At 41.4% G+C, this 20,950-nt stretch overlaps 1 protein-coding gene across 8 annotated transcripts in view; it reads right to left on the reverse strand.

Annotated features, from left to right (window-relative positions):
* PRDM2 (PR/SET domain 2) overlaps positions 1–17,148 on the reverse strand; it is a 118,798-nt gene extending 101,650 nt beyond the window's left edge. For 7 of the 8 annotated variants that reach the window (XR_010411088.1, XM_054513127.2, XM_045898655.3 and 4 more), the window contains exons 1-2: positions 17,029–17,126; positions 1,937–2,010 (exon numbers count right to left, since the gene is read on the reverse strand). Coding sequence is in view for 6 of the 8 variants with exons in the window: in XM_054513127.2 (XP_054369102.2) it covers positions 1,937–1,945 (9 nt within the window). In the remaining 2 variants the exon portion in view is untranslated. Of the gene's footprint in view, positions 1–1,936; positions 2,011–17,028 lie in introns of all 8 variants that reach the window. The other variant, XR_010411093.1, reaches the window with a different exon arrangement.
* Between the last annotated feature and the right edge of the window lie 3,802 nt (positions 17,149–20,950).

Raw genomic sequence — 20,950 nt, forward strand, 5'->3', positions numbered from 1 at the left:
ACTGAGACAGTTGTTGAAAAACACTCACCGATTTTATGCCATGACATAATAACATCATGCAACTAAAATCCCTCAGATAAGGAAAATATAACTAAAGATGCTGAAAATTTTACCCATAAAAAGTGGACAATTTTTATAATCCAAATAAAAGTTTCATTACTACCAGACCACTTAAATTACATCCAAATCAGAAATGTGCTAACCATTAGAAACATAAGAGGACACTTTTCCACTGATATTTGGCATTTGGCATCAAAGGCAGTCCTCTGCAGATCTGATATTAAAACTTGTCAGAAACAAAATGAAATTGTAAAAGAGCCAAAAAAGAAAAGGTTATGGCTACAGCTCTTTTGAATGGCATGTGGACTTTCTCTAAACACAAGGTCACTTGATATAAAAGGAACCATAAAGTGAAAGTGTGAGGTGTCAAGCAGGTCAAAAGACGTTAGAAATAAAATCTGAGTAGCCAAATACAGTGTAAGAATTAAAGCCTTATTAAGCCTACAGGTAAAGTCATAGCCACCTGAAATAACTGACTGCTGAACAGTGATGCCCCAAAAGCAATGTCAATATTTGGATTCCACTCTGGAAGCATTCACAATCGTTCTAATCCAGAATCCTGAGGTTCTTCTAACAACAGTTCCTAGGCGGGAGAAAAGCAAGTTCCTTTGGGTGACCAGGTTCACATATATATGCAATCAGTCTTCAGAGAGAAAAATACATGAAATGTATGACATATATATGCATGTAACTTTGATGAACAAGGACTATGAAAATCCACTCTGTTCTCTTTTCCCCTCCCCCATCTCACCGTTTCAAAAATAATTTGGCTTCAAAAGCATGTCAGTAAATCTGCAAGTTGCAAAATAATAGAAACCATGTGCCCCATGTGTTCGCCAGATTCATTTTTTATGATGTATGGTCCTCCACATTAAAATAAATGTATTTTTGATAAAAGAAAGTAATGAAAAGAAATCAGAAGGATCCATTCCAAAAATTTCACATCTCTCAGTGCAACACAGGACTGAACTTATTAAACGTGGCCACCCTAATAAAATTGGGACTTCAGTTAGAAGCACCTCTAAATGATAAAAAGGTGTCCAAAATTTCAGATAATGAGGGACACAAAACGTTTTCAAGTCTGATAGTTTTAAGCTAAGCACTACAAATTAGACTCCACATTTTTAAGTTCTGCCTTTCATATGTTTTAAATGTGTTTATTATGATCTCAAAAGAGAGTGTTTCTAACACCCATGAATTTCTCTAACTACAAGTGAAATGATATTAAGACTAGAAAATAAGAATCCTCAGAATCCTTTAGAATACATCAAGTCCACATAACTGATTTTACTTATCAGAACACCCCTGAGGCTACAGAAATCTCCATAGCAGAATTGTTTAATCCCCAGGTAGTCCCACACCCTCCTACAAGGAGAAACACATCTTACATTTTAAAATCCGCCTTCTTATTTTTATTCTATCCACAGGTTTTTCAAGGACAGAATGCTTATAAAGCTTCCCACTTGATCAGTTTCGGTCTCTAAAAATAATTTCAATCTTCCCTTTTCAACCAATGGATAATTTACAAAACAAAAAGTATTAAAAATGAAAGCTCAGTAAGCTTCAAAACAAAAACAAAAAATTAACACTACAGTGTGGCAGGGGAAAGGCAGAAACAGAAAGTCTGAACTAAGGTCTCAGAGAACCAGTCCCCTGCGCAGGGTTCCACGGAAACGCCAACCCCCACGCCGCAACAGCGCACACACCACTCCACGAACAAACGCACACTACAAAAGCAGTGAACTAGTCAATGGTACTAGGAAACAGAAAAGAAAATCTGGGAGAAATGAATGTGTGTGTTTTGATCTTTTAAAAATCAAGAACTGGTCTAACATCTAGATAATGTATTTGTATAAATTCTTATTTTCAAACTCACCTGATTCATTTTCAATTCCTGTTGTGTTCTGAAAAGATACACACAACAAAGAAACTTCTTTGATTACATGAGCCCTAAAAAGAAAAACAGACAATTGTAATATGTACCTGCCTACAAATTTACAGTGATTTAAAACCACATACAGAACTGTAGAGTTTGCTCAAAGGGCTATTCATAAAGCAACTCCATGCCACAGATCAACTTCAATCTATGCTGAGAGCTTACTTCGCAGATTTATTATCTACAATAAAATAGATTTCTTACTAATCTTTCCTAGGCCTTCATTGTACTCTACAATTGAAAGCAGACTCATTAGAATGACATCAAATTTTTGCTGTGAAATTGCATCATTCCCAAGAAGAAACAGATTAGCTCTGTTAATAGTCAGAAACACAAAGCATTGCTGAGTAATTTATTATGCAATGTAAATAAATGTCCTTCTTCCACTTATATCAATACTGTGTTGAATGCAAGCACAATTAGACCCTTTACATTATTTAGTTTTTCAAGTTCTTGAAGTAGAAAAGTGGACTGGCTAACATTTCCACAGGGAGTTCTCCTTGAGGAACAAAACAAAACCCTTGTAGTAAAAAGCAAATGTTTTAAATAAAAGCTGTTTGGAAAGAACTGCAATTATTCCTTTAAAATTTTTATTCAGTATATTCATGGTACACTGAAACGTTAAGACAAAATCATTTCTTGTAAATGCATATGACATACTTGTTTCTAAGATGGTCCTTTCTGTCACGGACATCCCAGGAGTCACTGGAAGTCCCTCACAATAAACGAAAGTCGTTCCACTTTAAGTGGCACTCACTTCCACAGTGACATTCTAAATGCTTCCGGCAGATATACATACACACACATACCATCAGGCACAGGTCTCCTATTTCTTCGTCAACTCGCTTTAACAGAATCTGTTAAGATTCTCCCTCCTTCCCAGATCCACAAGACTCCGCTCACATTGGAGAACTTTTATGTTCTAATTGCTAACAAACCAAGGGATGTGTGACTTCATGACATTCTTCATCTTAGAAGAATATATGGCCTGCCCACTATCATAAAAAAACAGTGCTTTGACATTTTACCCCAGTTCATTAATAAGGACAGTTTGGGGTTTTTTTTTCCCTTGGGCTATTTAACCACACTCACCTGATCACCTTTAACCATCAAAGGCACTATATTTAAGTCAGGACCTGGTCATCTGAACTAGTTTTTAGTCACAATTGGAACAGGGATGTAACTTGCATCTTGTTAGAGAGCTCAGTGCTAGCCAGACCCATATAAACTCTGAGTAAGGAAATACTCTGTGAATATGATTTCAGATAACTGGAGGTTAACCCATGAAGTCCATCTCTTTAAATTTTAACATTGAACATCTCTCTCATATATATTTAACATGCCTTTCCTTAGTATACATCTCCTATTGAGCAGAATTGATCCTTTTCTATGAGATTTGAAATCGTTAGGAAGTTAAACAGTGTATCTGGTTGTCACCCACTGAGGTGTGCGCTCCCCTGCCCCCTCTAACATCAATGCCTACTGAATGCCATACAGTCCACCAGGAGGACCGTGATGGACAACGTGGCACCCAGAAGTGAATAAAATGTCAGCAGTTTCACTTTCCCTCTTACTAAGCTTTATGGATGGATTTACTAACATTGGCCATAGGGAGTTCTCTTTAAGGAACAGAACTAAAAACCTGCAGTAAAATGCAAATGCTGTCATGAAAGATCTTTGGAAAGAGCTATGATGCTTGACCATTTCCTTCAGCTTGTCGTCTTCTCCTTCCCACGAGAATCATCAGTATCATCATCACAACTATCATTTATGAGGTGTCTTCTAAGACCAGCAGGCACTGGGCTACACCTTCACATTAATCAGCCCAGTTGCTTTTTACAGAGGTCAAGCACTAGCATCCTCAACTAACAAGACAAGTTCAAGAAGGTCAGGATAACTCAGACACTCTCATAACGGGTTTCTGCCATTGCTTTTTTTTTTTTTTAAAGATTTTATTTATTTATTTGAGACAGAGAGAATGAGAGAGAGAGAGAGAGTACATCAGAGGGGGGAGGGTCAGAGGGAGAAGCAGGCTCCCTGCCGAGCAGAGAGCCTGATGCGGGACTCGATCCAGGGACTCCAGGATCATGACCTGAGCCGAAGGCAGACGCTTAACCAACTGAGCCACCCAGGCGCCCCTGCCATTGCTTCTTAACCATATTTCACCAACTGTTTACTCCTGCCTCGCCTTACCACCTACTATGTGTCAACCACTGTTTTCAACAGTAAGCAGAACAATCCCTGCCCTCTCGGGGAAGAGACTGCAATAAACAAATCAGTAAAGTGGGCAGGAGGTCAGATAACAAAAGTGTTTTAGGGAAAAATAAAGAGGTGGTAGGGAGAGGGAGACAGGAACTACAATCTCGTCTCTCTGCCTGTGACTCCAGCAGTGCGGTCAGAGAAGGCCTCAGTAAGAAAGGGACATTGGCATAGAAGCCGGGAGAAGACCTGCAGGCTGGGAAGGTATGAGGAGCATCATAAGGAAGTAAGAAACCCCATTCGGCAGCGTGCCTGGGTGTTTGAGGGAGGGCAAGGATGGTGACAGGTGCACAGTGAATGAAAGGGAAAGTGGAGGAGGTGATTCAGAAAGGTGGGGGGGGGGGTGAGGTGGGGATGGGGGAGGGGAGGCAGATAAAGTATGGAGTTTTGCAAGGTAAGCACTGTTCACCAGAACGGCTAGAGTTTTTCCATCCAGGGATGGAAAGCCACTGGAAGGTTCAAGGTGGCACACCTGATGTGACTTAGGTTTAAAAGAGACCCTAACGGAGCAGCATGGGGGCAAGCAGACCTCTCAGGAGGCTAACACCCCCATCTAGGCAAGAGATGGCAGCAACCTGGCCCATATAGAAGAGACGTGAGAAGTGATCAGATCCTGGATATATTTTAAAAACAGAGCCCCCAAGATTTGCGGCCAGAGTAGATGTTAGCTATGAAAGAAGAGGAAGTCAGGGAGCACACCAAGATTTTTATCCTAAGGACACCAAAGGATGGAGCTGCCATTTTCTTTCATCAAAGGAGATATTGCTGCCCCCTTCCCATCTGCTTGTCATTGCTTTTTTCCCCTTCACTTAACACTCTCCTCCTTTCCTTCCTCCCTTTTTGTAGTTGCTGGCTCAGAGGCACAATTCAAACAACTGAGATACCATGGCATCTAGCCTCTAATCCCAAAGAACTCAAAAATTAAAGTACTTAAAACGTTTTAGTCTTTCATTTGTTATCTCAATGAATCTCACTTTTTCTTAATAAAAAATTATGACATAGTTCAGGTTGTTAAACGATTAATAACCTCTCTTACTTTCTGCACTGTCTGTTCCCTCTTTGTCCTAATAGGAATGCACTCATCATTTCTTTCCAGAGAAAATGATCTTAACTTTTTTTTTTTTAAGGGTTCACTATATACGTGTATGCTTGGACTCTCTCCTCTCCATCACTTCTAATCCCAATTGCCAAAACCAGACTCTCATTTTCTTTTTTCTCCCTTGACTCACACATTGTCAAATTATATATCTAAAATATTTTATAATGTCAAATGCATTGCAAATCCAACACTGACTTCTCAGATGATATTTAAAAAATTAAATCCTTGACTAAACTCTACTAAAACCAAAAGATGTTAAACACAAGAATTGAGAATCTGGCAGTGTCTCTCAACAGAAGACCACTGCATTTTGGACTGGACTGGACACCTTGTCTGCCCCTTTGATTACAGCCACCTAGCACTGCCCTGCAAAGTCAATGCCAACAGTGCCTCTGATCATTTTGAAAATCAAAAATACCTATACACCTCCCCAAATAACCTCCCAGCTGTGAACCTCTCAACTGTAATAATCATGTAACTAACTGCCATATGACAATATATTTTAAAGCAACTATAGACTCTAAAAGTTGTTACTGAAGTAACTTCCTAAAGATTCCTCCAGCAGTGCAAAACCCCCGTGAAAGCTGCCTAACAATCCTACATATTTTCATATTTATTGTTGACCAAAACAGCACTGTTTTCACATACTCACTTAACATACTCAAGGTCCAAGTTTTATCATATGTGAGAACGTGAACTAACAATCTTATTAGTGTGGAGGCAGAGAGGAATCTTTCCATACCTATCACTGAAACTTAATAATTCTATCAAATTTTTTAAAAAGTGCTAAACAATTAAGTGCCTCTGGTTTTCCAATGGTAAATACTAAAAATCTTAAAATCACTAAGACTTCTACCCTGGCTTATGCCTTAGTTTCTTTTTTGGATTTCTATACCTGACCAAACTGCCTTGAATATTTCTACATATCCCTTCCATCCCAGCTTGCTGACATTTATCAGATAAAGTACACCAGGCAGATATACAAATTTAGAGCACGTGAATTTTTATCACCAACTATACTTTGCTAATAGCATACAATCTTAGAAAAGTAAGAGCATGGTCCTGATTTTACGTATCTGTGGCTTTAATAATATACACAAACTTTTCAAGATATTGCTTCCAAATTCTAGGACAAATCATTCTTACAAATATTTAATATCATAAAAATGATTTTATTACACATGATCAGTATCAATTCAGCAACAATAATTAGGGTCTTTATTCCAATACTGGTTCCTTAAAGTGTCAAGACAACCTCAACAATTGTTTGGCTGCTATCTCCTGACATGGAGAGCCAGAGACCAGAAAATGGAGAGATACACGGGACACTCCAGTCCCTGGGTCAGAACAGCCTGGCAGCACCCCCGCATCTCGCTATCACCCATCCTCTGAGATAAGGCAGATTAAAGTAAAGACAGACACAAAGTAACATGAATGCAACACATATAACAGGATAAATTGTCACATCTGCCCCTTGTAGACTTGTAAAATCCACAAAACTGTATGAGAGGCAAAGTAAAAGCAATAGCAGATTCTTTAAGATTAGTTTAAATCTGGAAGAAAGGGAGAGAATTAGGAAGATAATTATTTGATCTGATTTGTATATTCACCTATAAGTCACTGATATTATTTTCCAATTATTCTTTGGGGTCATTTTGGCTCTTTTGGAGCTATTTGGAAAATAATTAAATTTGCAACATTCAGAGTCACTGGAAATAAGAGAACTAGTATGGTATATCCAAATGTAACAGATCATAAATGCACTAAAAATGTGGACTAGATGCAAAGAAAAGTTTTAAAAATACCAATCTGTGAAAGAAGTCTTAGAAACTTTATAGCGTACATAAGAGAAGATAAATATTCTAAAACTAATCACAGCATAAAGTAGATCTTTCATGGTAAAAAGTATCTTTATAGCAAACACAGAAATGATTAAGCTTTTAGTGGAGCAGACTTACAGTGTTTAACACTGATCATTACTTACTCTGACCACAAGAATCTTGCAATCCAGAAACTTCTAGAAAAATAGTAAAAATATCTAAACTATGCCAACTTCTCAAAAGCAGTTTTTATTAACTTACACAGCTAGCATATTTGTTATTAAAAACTACCACTCATAATTCCTACCAGAAGAGTGGAATCACCAAATTACAATCTATAAATTCTAGATATGAATAATGAAAACATTTAGCACTCACTCGGATTAAGCAAAAACACATAATTCATAAATATGGAATCTGCCCAGGAATTTGCTAAATGCAAAATCATTCATTTTCCTTTTCTAAAATAATACAATTTCACAAAAATAATCATCTAGAACATCTAGTTTCACACTAAAAAATATACCCCAACTCCCTTTTAAAAGGCTGACTATATTACCAAATTAAGCGGAAGGGAAAAATCAAAACTGATATGTTTATCATTTTAAGAATAAAGGTCATGTGCAAGAGTGAGTGTGTGTGTGTGTGTGTGTGTGTGTGTGTAAAGAGAGAGAGAGACCGAGAATACTGGAAAGATTCGGAGGGTGTGAACTCTTGCTTCTCAAAACTGGATGCTCACGCCTCTCCCCCTCTAGAACGATTTCCACCCAAGGCAAAAAGGCAATTGTACAGCAGAATATATCACACAGAGGAATTTCTCTACCTGGAAAGTAAGTGAGGAGATACAAAGAACAGAATGCTCGCAAATAAACCCGTCATTTCTCCCATTTCAATAAAGTGGTTCCCCCCAGCAGCCCATAACACCACAGACAAATATCCCAGGGCCTGATTCTCCAAATTCTTAGAGCAGGGTGTCCTGACACAAACCTAAATAAGGAAGCAGAGTCCAGCGAATTTACTCCAGGTGGGAGAATCTGATCCTGACAACACAGTTTCCACACAGTGGAGGGGAAAAACAGAAAGTCTGTTGTTGTGAATGCCTTCAGAGCTTCAAAGATCTAATGAAAAAATGAGGTTGATTAGAACTTGTTTAAAATACGGAAGTTGGGGCACCTGGGTGACTCAGTCAGTTAAGCGTCCGACTCCTGATTTTGGCTCAGGTCATGATCTTGGGGTCCTGGGATGGGGCTCTGAGGTGAGCACTGCGCTCAGCAGGGAGTCTGCATCAGGACTCTCTCCCTCTCCCTTTACCCATCCCCCCCACCAAATGAATAGATAAATCTTTAAAATATATATGTAAGTTAACACAATAGAAGAATGTTACATAAGAGATCTGCAGCTGTGCTAGGAAAGTACTATAAACCCAAAGTTAAGACTATGGCATTCTAGGGGTTTTATCCTTCCCTTAGAATATCTCTACAGGGGGCGCCTGGGTGGCTCAGTTGGTTAAGCGACTGCCTTTGGCTCAGGTCATGATCCTGGAGGCCCAGGATCGAGTCCCGCATCGGACTCGGAGTCTGCTTCTCCCTCTGATCCTCCCCCCTCTCATGCTCTCTCTCTCTGTCTCATTCTCTCTCTCAAATAAATAAATAAAATCTTTAAAAAAAAAAAAAAAAAAAGAATATCTCTACAGGGAAAAAAAAGATTCAAGAAAACTTTTTCACAAAATACTGCCTCAAGCAGTCATTAATAAAGAGCTGGCTTAGCAATAAATGTATAGCAAATGCTGATTATTTACCACTTATGTGGTTTATATTATGGACAGCTATTACATATGCTCTCCTTTCTTCTGATTAAATTTATACATCCAGGTCATTATATTGCACTGAACACAGAATTTATTACATCATCAACCTCAAGTTTTGTTTAGGGTTTCTATAAAAATTCCCTCTAACCCCACAAATGAAAATACTCAGTTTCTCTAAAGAAATTAAAACCTATTACTCTCACTTTAACATGTTACTCTGATATTCTTCCTCATGGCACTAAAAACAAAAGTATCACTGTCGGGGCGCCTGGGTGGCTCAGTCGGGTAAGTGTCTTCCTTCGGCTCCGGTCATGATCCCAGGGTCCTGGGACTGAGCCTCACGTGGGGCTTCCTGCTCAACAAGGAGTCTGCTTGTCCCTTTTCTTCTGCTCCCCCCCAACGCATGCGCTCGCTCTCACTCTCTCCCTCCTTCTCTGTCTCAAATAAATAAAATCTTAAAAGAATTACTGTCAATTTTCTTGGATGAAGTAACTCTATCCAATCAAAATACCCTTGAATTAAGAAGTTAATTTCCTTTCCTTATTTTCAAGACTAATTGTCAAAAAGTAGAGATGTAAAAATCCACATGAAAAGACGGGTGCGTAAGAACATAAATGCTCTCCAGCCAGTCCCAGCTCCGTGAAGAAAACTGCGCCCCACTCAAGATCTGTAGTACACCTCAGCCCCCATTTGTCCTAGTTCAGCTTAACCAACCGCTGACTGTACATTCTCCCAAACAGCATTCAAATCAAAGAAGCTCCTATAAAATGATACTTTTCTGATATTTCCCTATGTTAGACATGAAAAAACTTCAAATTATTTTAAAAGGAAAATTAAGTCAATTCTTTCCTAACACTCAAATGTCAAGCTTCCAACTCAAACACAAAATTTCTAAAGCAAGATGCCACATGGTCATTCATTTCACAATCCCCAAAATAAAATGAATTCTCAGTTGACCCCTTTGAGTTAATGTTTCTCCACTGGCGTTGCCAATACAGATGTTACCTTTGTGATTAAACATTTAAAATTGAGAGATTTTCAGGAAGCCTACAAAATACTTCTGAATTTCCTAAAAAAGGGAAAAAAACTTCCGCAACATGGCGCCCAGCTCCCAGCACTCAAGTATTCATTTTCTCACACAAAGACTCTCTAAGCCTTAACAGAGTCACCTTACAAGTGGCTGCTCAGAGCCTTTTTGATCTTGCCTACAAAATAAAATACGTAAGAAAACTCATCTTCCACAAACTACACATAAATGACAAGGCTTCCTGAATTCACAAGTGAAGAACCTGAAGCAAAATTGGAAGTTATCCCAGACAGACTGACAACTTCAACTATATTTTGCTAAGATCCCAGGCACACTTCTGTCGCTACAAGATTCAAGGTCTTCTCCCAAGAGTTCATTAAGGTATTTATTATCTTGGTAAGGAGTGACTCACTCTACTTTAAATAAAGTCTGAGGTTTAGGGTCTATCCTCCAAATATGCAAGTACTTCTGTTCTCAAGAGCATTTTAAAATAATAGCAGCACCTACTGTCTGCAAAGCAATGTTTGTATGTTGCTCTGCAGTTTAAGTAGCTCTGGTACATATGTAAGTTTTTATTTTTTAAAGGAAAGCAGGTGTCCAAATAAATTATTTGTAGTTCTTGTTTCAAGGTCAAGATACACGCCTCCCCACTTACGCTGAAAAGAACGCAAGACTATCTCTTGGTACTATCAGCAGTGGTAAACCAGAGAGCATGACCCAAGCGAGGGTCTGTGCAGAGCAGATTAAACGGGACAGTTCTGGAGGGGTTTGAGTGCCAGGTTAAACGCAAACTTGTGGGTTGGGCTCCCCAGATGTCATGTGAGGAGTCATTATCCCACTCATCCTCCCTCCCAACCCACCCCAAAAGCCCCAAAGGTCTTTAGGGAAAGATGCAAGAGGAATTATTTAAAGGCAGAGCCCATGAACACATGCAACTGGGAGACCAGGGCAGGAGCCTGATTTCCCGACGGCCCATCAGGGGAGCAACTCTGGCCACCTGGGATGAGCAACACCGAGCCACAAGGAGTTTCTGACTGAGGAATGCCACAAACAAAACAATGTCTAACAGTTTAGAAAGATTAAATTGCTAGGAAAAAGTAAGGAGGGGAGAAGGCAGCCAGAGAGACTGGGACCAGGCAAGCTGGTTAAGAATCTGAAATGATAAGCGATAAGGGTATAAGGGCGTGAACCACAGATGATAGCTGAAAAGAAACAAAAAAATATGACCAACACTACACACAGGAAGAATGGACAGAATGTGTCTTCTAACTGAACAGGAAGTAAAAAGGGATGGTGAAGAGGAGTCCAAAATACAGAATGTGACTGACTGGAAGAATGAATATATTTTCAAGACAGAGCAGCCAGGAGTAGGGATGGTATTTAAGTGGACGGTGGTGAGCTCCATTTTAGACCTTGGGGGGAGAACAGACATCCACATGGAAAGCTGCATCCATCAAATGGAAAAAAACAGTCCTAGCACAGACTGCCTTCAAGGCTGGGGATAGAGATTTAGAAGTCTTCAGCCGCAAGGGGCTGCCTAGGGAAACTGCCAAAGGCAAAAATACCCAGAAAGAAGACCAAGGATCTGGCTTTGTGACAGGCATGGAAGGGACTAGGAAAAAACGTGCCCCCTCCACCAAGTTGGGGGGTGGAGGGACCAAAGCACCTAAGGACTCAGAGATAATTTGGAAGGGTTTCTCTCAGCCATAATTTTGTCACGCTATTATCCATCAAGACCTACTGTCTTAAGAGAAGTAGCTAAGAAAAATGCTATTAATATTTTTGAAGAAACCTACAAGTATCTCAATTGCTTTCATATTCTTCATCTATTCATCACAAAACCCAGTGAAAGAAAAAAGTAATCATTGTCCCCACTTTACAAATAGGAAGCAGAGAGGATAACTGCCCCACCACTGCTAGAAATAACTCAGCCCCTGTGGTGATCTGTGATATGCATTATTCCATACACTGAGGCAGGGCTCAATTAAATTACTAGGGGATTGCACTGACACAACACTTACCTCCCAAAACAGGTAAACTGACTCGCTCAACATCCTCTAACAAATGGTAACAGAGCTTCACAATTAAAAATCTAAATTTATCCCAAAGACCCCCTTCTTAAAACTTCCATTTTCAGATGTACTTTACAACTAAGGTCTTTCGGAATTACAGCAAAGTCCCTAAAATAAGCCTCACAGAGTGAGAAACGTTTAGAATGTCATATTTATACTGTTACTCCAAATTATGCTTAAATTATACTGTCTTAATAACCCCTTGGGTAATGCGCAGGATTCATACTCGAAGTATGTAAGGTTTCAGTGAATCTCAGATTTCTTTTCAATTTTAACAGCATCATTTAAATTACTTGAAAATGCCATCGAGTTTTCCCACCGGAATTTAATGTAGTCTTATATGCACATGTAAAAGCTGTAGGTTTTACCAATTCCCAGACAGGCTGCCCACAGTAATCAAACTAACAGTTGCACGTAGCTTTACATATTTCAGGCAAGCTGTGCCAAGAAGTAATTTAGCTCTTTCAAAGCAAAGCCTATCAGACGATTTATTGCAAGAGCTACAAAATACTCTTTTCACCAAAATGGCTGGCAAATATATAAGTAATTCAGTGAAACTTCCTTTATTGCATGTTCCAAAAGACTAATAAATGAAACACAGCATAGATATGACTTGAACCAAGACTCTAAGAATAAATACTATGCAGTACTGAGAAAAATATTATAAGCATATTTCACTCCAAATGAACCAGATTTACTACATACAATAACTAATTCACGCTTCAGGGAAGTGGGGGTGGGGAATGAAAGGCATTCCCTTTAAGAAAGAATATTTAAATGACACATGCATTCATTCCAGTTAAATTATGCAAGTATTCCGTCCGTAATTGAGAAAGCCACCCCATTACCAAATGTGGTCCAACAGCACATCTCTTTTCTTATGTTCTACTTATCACTAAATTCTAATTAAAGATCACTTATGCCACAATAAAAATTCAATCTACACTATCTATACTTTTAAAGACTACAAAGTAAGATTTGACAACCTACACTTTCTTCACCCAGGGGAAATTGCGTTTATGATACATGTATGCCATAAGATCAATAGTGATCTTTAAGTTATAAAGTAATAAGCTAAAGTAGATAAGCACTTCAAAAGTAAACTATTTCCTCAAGACAAATTCATCACTTTCAGTGCATAACCCTGAATTGGTTGTAGGTAGGTAGGTAGGTAGGTAGGTAGGTAGGAAGGAAGGAAGGAAGGAAAGAAAGAAGGAAAGAAAAGAAAGAAAAGAGAAAAGAAAAGAAAAAAGATCTTAGAAAAACTAATCTGGCCTCTACCATCAATCTTCAAGGGGTTGCTTCACTGAGTCTCATTTTCTAGAAGACAGTTGTTTCTGTGCCATTCAAGTATAATAGACCACAAGCTTACATGATTCACCATGCATCAACTCTATACAAATTTATTTAAATCCATAATAATTTAACCAAATACAGGGAATGTTGATCCTATGCCATGAAAACTCCTTCGTAGTCTCCAGGTTATCTCAAATTGCTTTATCTCTTGCCATAGAACTGCTGAAAGTAAACCATTCAACAAGATCATAAAGACACACACAGGAAGGGACTGCCACAGGCCAGTTAAATCCATTCCCCCCCTTCAAGGTGGACTTCCTGTAAACCAGAGAGGCTGTTCTTACAGTTGACTATAGAGATTCCATATTCCACTGATTGCACCATCCGGTCAGATGGGCTTTCCTTGAATGCAGTGGTTGAGAACCCGGTCCCCACCAAGGGACATTTGGCAATGTCTGGAGACTTTATCAGTTGTGCAGATGGTGGGGGAGTGTTACTGGCATCTCACAGGTAGAGATCAGGGATGCTGCCAAATATCCTGCAGTGTACAGGATAGCCCCCCAAACAAAGAATTATCCAGCCCCAAATGTCAATCGTGCCAAGGTTAAGAAATCCTGCTTTAATGGAACCTAAGTAATGCTTTCAGTAACGGAGTCAATAGCTTTCAGTTGCTCTAGGAAGATGATTTTAGTGGCTCTAATTATATATAAACTTCTAACTTCAAAAGGAGAGCGCCAAACCTCTAACCAAATGCTAGGAGGAGTGACAGCGTAACTGATGGGCACCATGCAAACCACAGAGTGCTGGCCACAAGTCAAGAGTATCAGTAGTAATGACTGTCAGGTAATGTCCCCATCATCTGGAAACTCCCCATTATCTACACATCGCCACACAAGTTTGACAATTTTCCCCCACTGTCCACCTACTCCCTTTTCACTCCCACTAAGGAGTTTTCTCGGGCAGCCCATAGGCTTTTTTTTCCTCTGCCTGGGTATTAAAAATAGCATGAAAAGCAAGTTGGAAGAAATGAAAATAGTAAATAACCTAAGGTGCTTTCCATCCCGGAAAGTCTATGATTTAACAGGACTTAAAAGGTTTGCAAATCAGATCTGGAACTTGAAAAGAGATCGGCAGCGTAAAGAAACAGTCCCATGAATAAATAAACATCTAACGTAAAATAATCATCAAAAGAATATGTGTGCAGATATATATGTGGAACTGCACAGACCCGGCTCAGGGAGAAGAGAATAAAAGGAAGCTGAAATTGACTGCTGCTTCTTATAACTGCATTGGCAGGAAAAATACATATTTAGAGGCTAAAAGACAGAATTTACATTTTCACGATTTTTTTTTTAAAAAACACAAAACTTTAAAATTCACAATAGAAAAACCTAAACAAATCTTAATGAAAAGAGATTCTCAGGCTATAGAAACCTTACCGATCAATATGGAATTGATAAATAATGGCCCACCCATATATTACACAGCCACTAAAAATCATATTGAATACTTAATGGCATGAATATATGCTCCCAATATAGTAAGAAGACAGATTATGAATAATATACACAATGATATCAATCCTATATAAAACGTAAATACATAGAAGTGAATAAATATATACAAGAAATACACACATGCACAACAAGAGAGACAGGAAGGTGAAGGAGGTATGCCAAAATGTTAACAGTGGTTATCTGAGGAGTGGGAAGCTTAGGGCTGATTCCTCTTCCTTCTCTGTGCTTTTCTCTATGTTCATATTGTCCTACAGTGAGAATCATTTATGTTTTGTACGCACAAAACGAACAGATTATTACAAATAAAATTTAAACCATATGGTTTCAGGAACTGTCCACAAAATGAGAAAAAACAAATCCGAATACGCCAACTTTTCAATTAAAGAAACCACCTTCAGAATCAACAAAAGCAAGCTTTCACTGAGTGTTATTATTATGTGCCTGGTATTTTTCTAAACGCTTCGAATGTATTAACTTATTTTTTTTTTTTTTTAAGATTTTTTAATTTATTTTTTAGAGAGCGAGGGAGAGAGAAACAGCATGAGAGGGGAGAGGGTCAGAGGGAGAAGCAGGCTCCCCGCTGAGCCAGGAGCCCGATGTGGGACTCGATCCCAGTACCCCAGGATCATGACCTGAGCCGAAGGCAGACGCTTAACCATCTGAGCTACCCAGGCGCCCCTAACTTATTTAAATCAAACCAAAAAAGATACGAAAAAAGAGCCCTGGAATAACAGAAGCTGTGAACCATCTTAGTCTCACTATGAATTTCAATCTCAGTTGCTACAGACTGAAATGAGGGGGTTTAATAAGATGATCTTTAAAGGTCCTCTCCAGGCTACAATGAGATTCTACACATGAATATGGTTGAATAAGTGTTTGTAAGGAAGCTTCTAGAGAATGATGGGGCAGCTGCGAGCCATCTCAAAAACAAGACCCTCGAAAAAAGAACATGATTATGTGTCTCAGTTCCTCCTCAATATTTGTACAACAAATTTCATAACGTGTTAAAAAAAAAAAAATGTCGAAAGCCCACATTTTCCCAATACTTGGCCATAACTGATGGGATAGGAAGTCTGGTATGGGAGGTAAAAGATTCACTGAAAGGCTGTGCTTCTTGTTCAACGTTTATCGTAGCTTTTAACAATAAACCTGTAATAAACAAAAACTTTACGAAATATTTTAGTCGTGTTCTGGGTGCGACCATTTCAGTGTCTGATTAAAGGGGCCCAAAGACCTACTGGAATTCACCAAAGGGCGTTCCACTTACGAAATAAAACCAAAACCCCAATGCAACACTGAATGGAAAATGAGGGGCCGGCACGAATCCCCTTCCTCGGGGGAAATTACAGCCGCGCAGTTACAGGAATTTGGGCTTCCCGGTTAAATCGCGGGGTTGTTCCCGAAGCTCACAGCCCGACAGAAGTGGGCCAGTCGTGGTTCCGCGGTTCACGCGTGGGTCGGAGGGAAGCACCGAGGTCTGGGCATATCCTTGACCTGTAAGGGGTACTTCGCGTCTCAAAAGCAGGTTCGTGGATAATCTTTAGCGGCAAAATTAACGTAAGTGCACGTCTGTTAAAAACAAAAACACCGGTGGGTCCGCGACAGGAACACCGAAGGAGACGATTCCCGGGCTTAAATCACACAAAAACTATTTAGGAAACACAAAGGCACAAGACACAAAACGAACTGAGAACGCAAGTGTGAAAGGCACACGGGCGTTGAACACAAAAGAGAAAAGCAAAACGACTGGCAACCGGCGCGGCCCTGGGACCCCGCGTGCGCCTTCGCCGTCCGGGGACGCGGGTCCCGGGCGGACTTGCGGCCGCCGCCCGGCGCCGCCGCGCACACGCGTTCCCCCTGGCGGGGCGCGCGGCGAGCCAACGGCCACAAAGCGAGCCGCACCACCTCGCCGCGGGCGCGGGAGGGAGGAGCGCGGAGCCCCGGGGCCCCCCCGGCCCGGGACGCCGGGTCCGCGGAGGGGGCGCGTCCGCCGGCCCGCCCGGCCCTGCGCGCCCGGTCCCCACGGGGCGCCCCCGCCGCCGCCGCCGCCTCGTCGCTCTTCGCGGGCAGAGACGGGCGCCCCGGCGCCGAGCCCGCCGCCGTCCCGGAAGCCGCCCGTCCCGGCCGCCCCGTACCTGCGCCGCAGAGCGCCGAGAGCCGCCGCCCGCGCCGCCGCTGCCGCCGCTCCGCCCGCCCCGGCGTCCGCGGCCGCGCCGACGCCATCTTGGCTCCGGTCGGAAGTGACGTCGGGCGGCGGCGGCCCCGGGAGCCCGCACCGCCCGCGCCGTCGCCGAGGGCCGCGACCCCGGGCCGCGCACGCCCCGCAGCGCCCTTCGGACCCGCGCTGGCCCGGCCGCACTGGCGGGGGACCCCGCGGACCCCGGCGGCCAGCGCCCGCGGCTCGCCACGAGCGGTCTGGCCGCCCCGAGGGGTTGGAATTTTGCGCGATTGAAAGTTACCGCAGGGATCCGCAGCCTTTAGAGGGAGAAGAAAAATGGGCCCATCGCTGAGTTCCTGTCACACACAGATCCCGGTCTTGGCTCATCTCATAAGGACCAGTCTAACATCACCCAGAAAGCTCAAGCGCCAAGAGGGCAGACACACCTGGAACTATTTGCTTATTCATTGCGAGCAAGTATATACTGCCCGCTCACCATGTGCCTAGCACTGTTCCAGGTGCCGCAGCTCCGTCAGGCCCAGAACCCGACCTTGGCCTTGTCCTGGTGGAACCTAACTATTCACAAACGAGGGAGCAAGTAGATGGCGCGGGTGGCTAGGAGTAAATGCTGTCGTGGAGGAGGACGGCGTTGGATTGGAGATGCCTTGCGGGCAGTTGGAAAGGAGCCTGGAGTCAGGGAGAGGGAGTTGGGGGTTCTCGCATATGGGTGGTCTGAGCACTTCAAGAAAAACTTAAGCCCAAGAATGAAATCGGGAAGAATCAAAATGTAATGGGTAACATTAGGCCTGCGTGGAAAGGATCCACCCTCAAGAATAGACATTAAATTAGAGGCAGGTGTGCAAGTTCTTTTATGTAACTGGGGTTTAATCTTAAGAAAACATGATGTATGTAACATATACCGTGTTAATATTGCAGAGGGATGATGTAGCCAATTAGCTAGTCAGGTATAGTTAAAAAACACCAAGATAACTTCATCAGAGTAAATTTCATCAAGGCCTTAAAAAGTGACAGGGTCAGCACAGAGCCTAAGGGGGGAAAAAAAAATCAAACCTCAGGCATTTGCTTTTTTCTGCTATCATTCAAGGGAAAGAGACCCTAGATCTGGAAGATACTCCTATGCATGTTACTAAAATAGTGGACTCTGCTGTGGATCAAAGCAGACATGAGACTTTCCATCTCTTACCTAAATCAATGCGTTGCAACACGATCCATGCATTAAAATTATCAGGAATATCTGCAAAAAAAAAGAGAGAGAGAGAGATGAGAGATGCCACCATTCCATCCACAATTAAAACACTGACATACAAATCAAAAATTTAAAAAAATAATCTCTATGCCATCTGGCATTCAATAGAATGCAAAGGAAAATAAAGGAACATCAGGTTAGAAGCAACACGGTGACATATAGTAGGTGATCATGCCAAGACGTGGTTGACAGAGTAGCTAGTAGTGTCCTTCCGTCATTAATCTAAAATGACTGGGTGTATTAGTTTCCTGTGGCTCTTGTAACAAGTTACCATAAGCTGTGTAGCTCTAAACACCAGAAATGGATTCTCTCACAGTTCTAGAGGCCAGGAGTCCAACATTGGTATCACTGGACCAAAATCAAGGCATCAGCAGGGCCACATTCCCTCTGGAGGCTCTAGGGGAGAATCTTTCCTTGCCCCTTCCGGTTTTGGGTGGCCGCCAGCATTTGTAGGCTTGTGGCCACATCACTCCAGTCTTTGAGGCCAGCAACTTTAAATCTCTCTGCTTCATCTCCACATCACCTTCTCCTCTGGGTGTGCTCAAATTTCCATCTGTGTCCCTCTTATGAGGATATATGTGATTGTATTTAGGATCCACCCAGATAATCTGGGATAATCCCCGTCTCAAAATCCTTCACATAATCACCTGTGCAAAGACTTCCTTCCATATGGGAATTAGGATGTGAACAAATCTTTGGGGGCATTATTTAGCCTGCCACACTGGGTATATCCTCCGCTCTCCTAAATTACCCCATGATCAACCACTGCTTATTTTTCCTCCGTATTTTTCGTGAATGTGTTTATATTTTTCAGCCTGTGCCACTTCTCAGGATAAATAATTATGTATATTTTACTAACTTAATCGAAAAAAGATGCTATCTGTCGAGAACACAATGTAGTTTCGTGAGTGTTTATTATCTGTCTGATATGCTAAATATTACTCTTTTGCCTTGTTGAAAAGGTAAAATATATTGCTAAAAGATGAGGGAAGGAAATTCAGACATTTTCATCACACCTCATGGGTAACTTCTATATTGGGATGGAAGTATAAAATGCACTCTTTGTGTAAATCTGTAACATGAATGAAACTCCACTCTACACAGGTACATCCAGTATAAGTCCTGGCCAGTTTTGTACTTTGGGGTGCAGTACCCTTACAGGGGACGTATCATCATTCTCCACAACATCCCAGTACCCAGAACTGTCTGGCACATGGTAAACACTAGATAGATGTTTTTAATGGGGACTAAAGTCTTCTCTCTGGCTCTTCTGAAGTGGCTGGATTACAGAAAGTACGTGTGGACCTAAGACATGGTGCATTGTAAAGACAGCATATGGTTATAATAGGAACCACCGAGCTCCTGCTCAGCAGAGCAACCAGAAGACCTACAGCAGTGCTCCTTAAAAGATGTAAGATTTTACAACCAAGATTAAAGACTTTACAACACATCACCAATGGGAAATGTAAGTGGACTTAAAATTCCTCGAATGATAACAGGACTTATTCTCCACTGGCCTCTACTCTAGGTATGTTGCACGGACTGTCTTACTCATCCTCAGAGCAACCCTATGTGATGAGCACTATCCTCATTTTACAACTGAGGAAACCGAGGCCAGCAAAAGTTCAAGAATCTGCCCAGTTAGTAACAGAACCAGGTTTTCCATCTAGATGATTTAGCCTCCTCGTAAACTGCAGGCTTACCAAGTAAACTCTACTCCCTAAACACACGTGCACACACTGGAAAGCCCAAGAGCTGGTACAGGTAACTCGGCCACTACATGCTCTCAACTAGTCGTTCCTGAACCCAGATACTTGCGGTATGTATCTTTTTAATATCGGCATAAGGAGACAATTCTAAATAGTCCTCTTGGACTGTCGGGCAAGGACATCTCATGGTCAGGGGAAAGGGGACTGGGTGTCTAAGGGCAACAGCATGTATGAACTCACATTTTGTCCCAATAACACATCACTTACTTAAAAAAAAAAAACAACACTGAGTCTCCTTCCCTGGTGCAAATTGTTTCCAATGAGGCAAACAGCTGCAGCCGTTTTGCAGATGAAGAAGCAAAAGCACAGATTATGGAGGGACGCAGCTAGTCCAGAGGCAGGACTCAAGAACCTGTCCCATGTCAAAGTCCATGGTCTGTCTAAGGCCACTGCTGCCTAGTCATCAAGGTGCTCTTAGCACTACAATCTCTGGGCACTGGGGAGAACACATAGGGACAGAGCCACCAGCCTTGCCCTCCAAGAATTTAGGGTCTAGTGGAGCAGTCTGGGGTTGCTTACAAAAGCACTGCAGACCACACTTAAGAGCAGAACAGCATCCTTATGCTCCCTGCATGCTCCATCTGGGTTTGCTCCCCACTCCTTTTTTATTAATATTACTTTAAGGCAACCTACTGAGTGGGAGAAAGTATCTGCAAATCATATATCTGATATGGGGGTAATATCCAAAATATATAAAGAATTCCTACAACTAAAAAGAAAAAAAATAAAAACAATGGGCAGAGGATCTGTATAGACATTTTTCCAAAGAAGACATAAAAATGTCCAACAGATACATGAAAAGATGCTCAACATCACTGATCATCAGGGAAATGCAAATGAAAACCACGTAAGTACATGTGAGA

This window comes from Mirounga angustirostris, unplaced genomic scaffold (assembly GCF_029215605.1).
Source record: "Mirounga angustirostris isolate CCGP_5_RB_7025 unplaced genomic scaffold, mMirAng1.0.hap1 SCAF_4, whole genome shotgun sequence".
NCBI lineage: Eukaryota > Metazoa > Chordata > Mammalia > Carnivora > Phocidae > Mirounga > Mirounga angustirostris.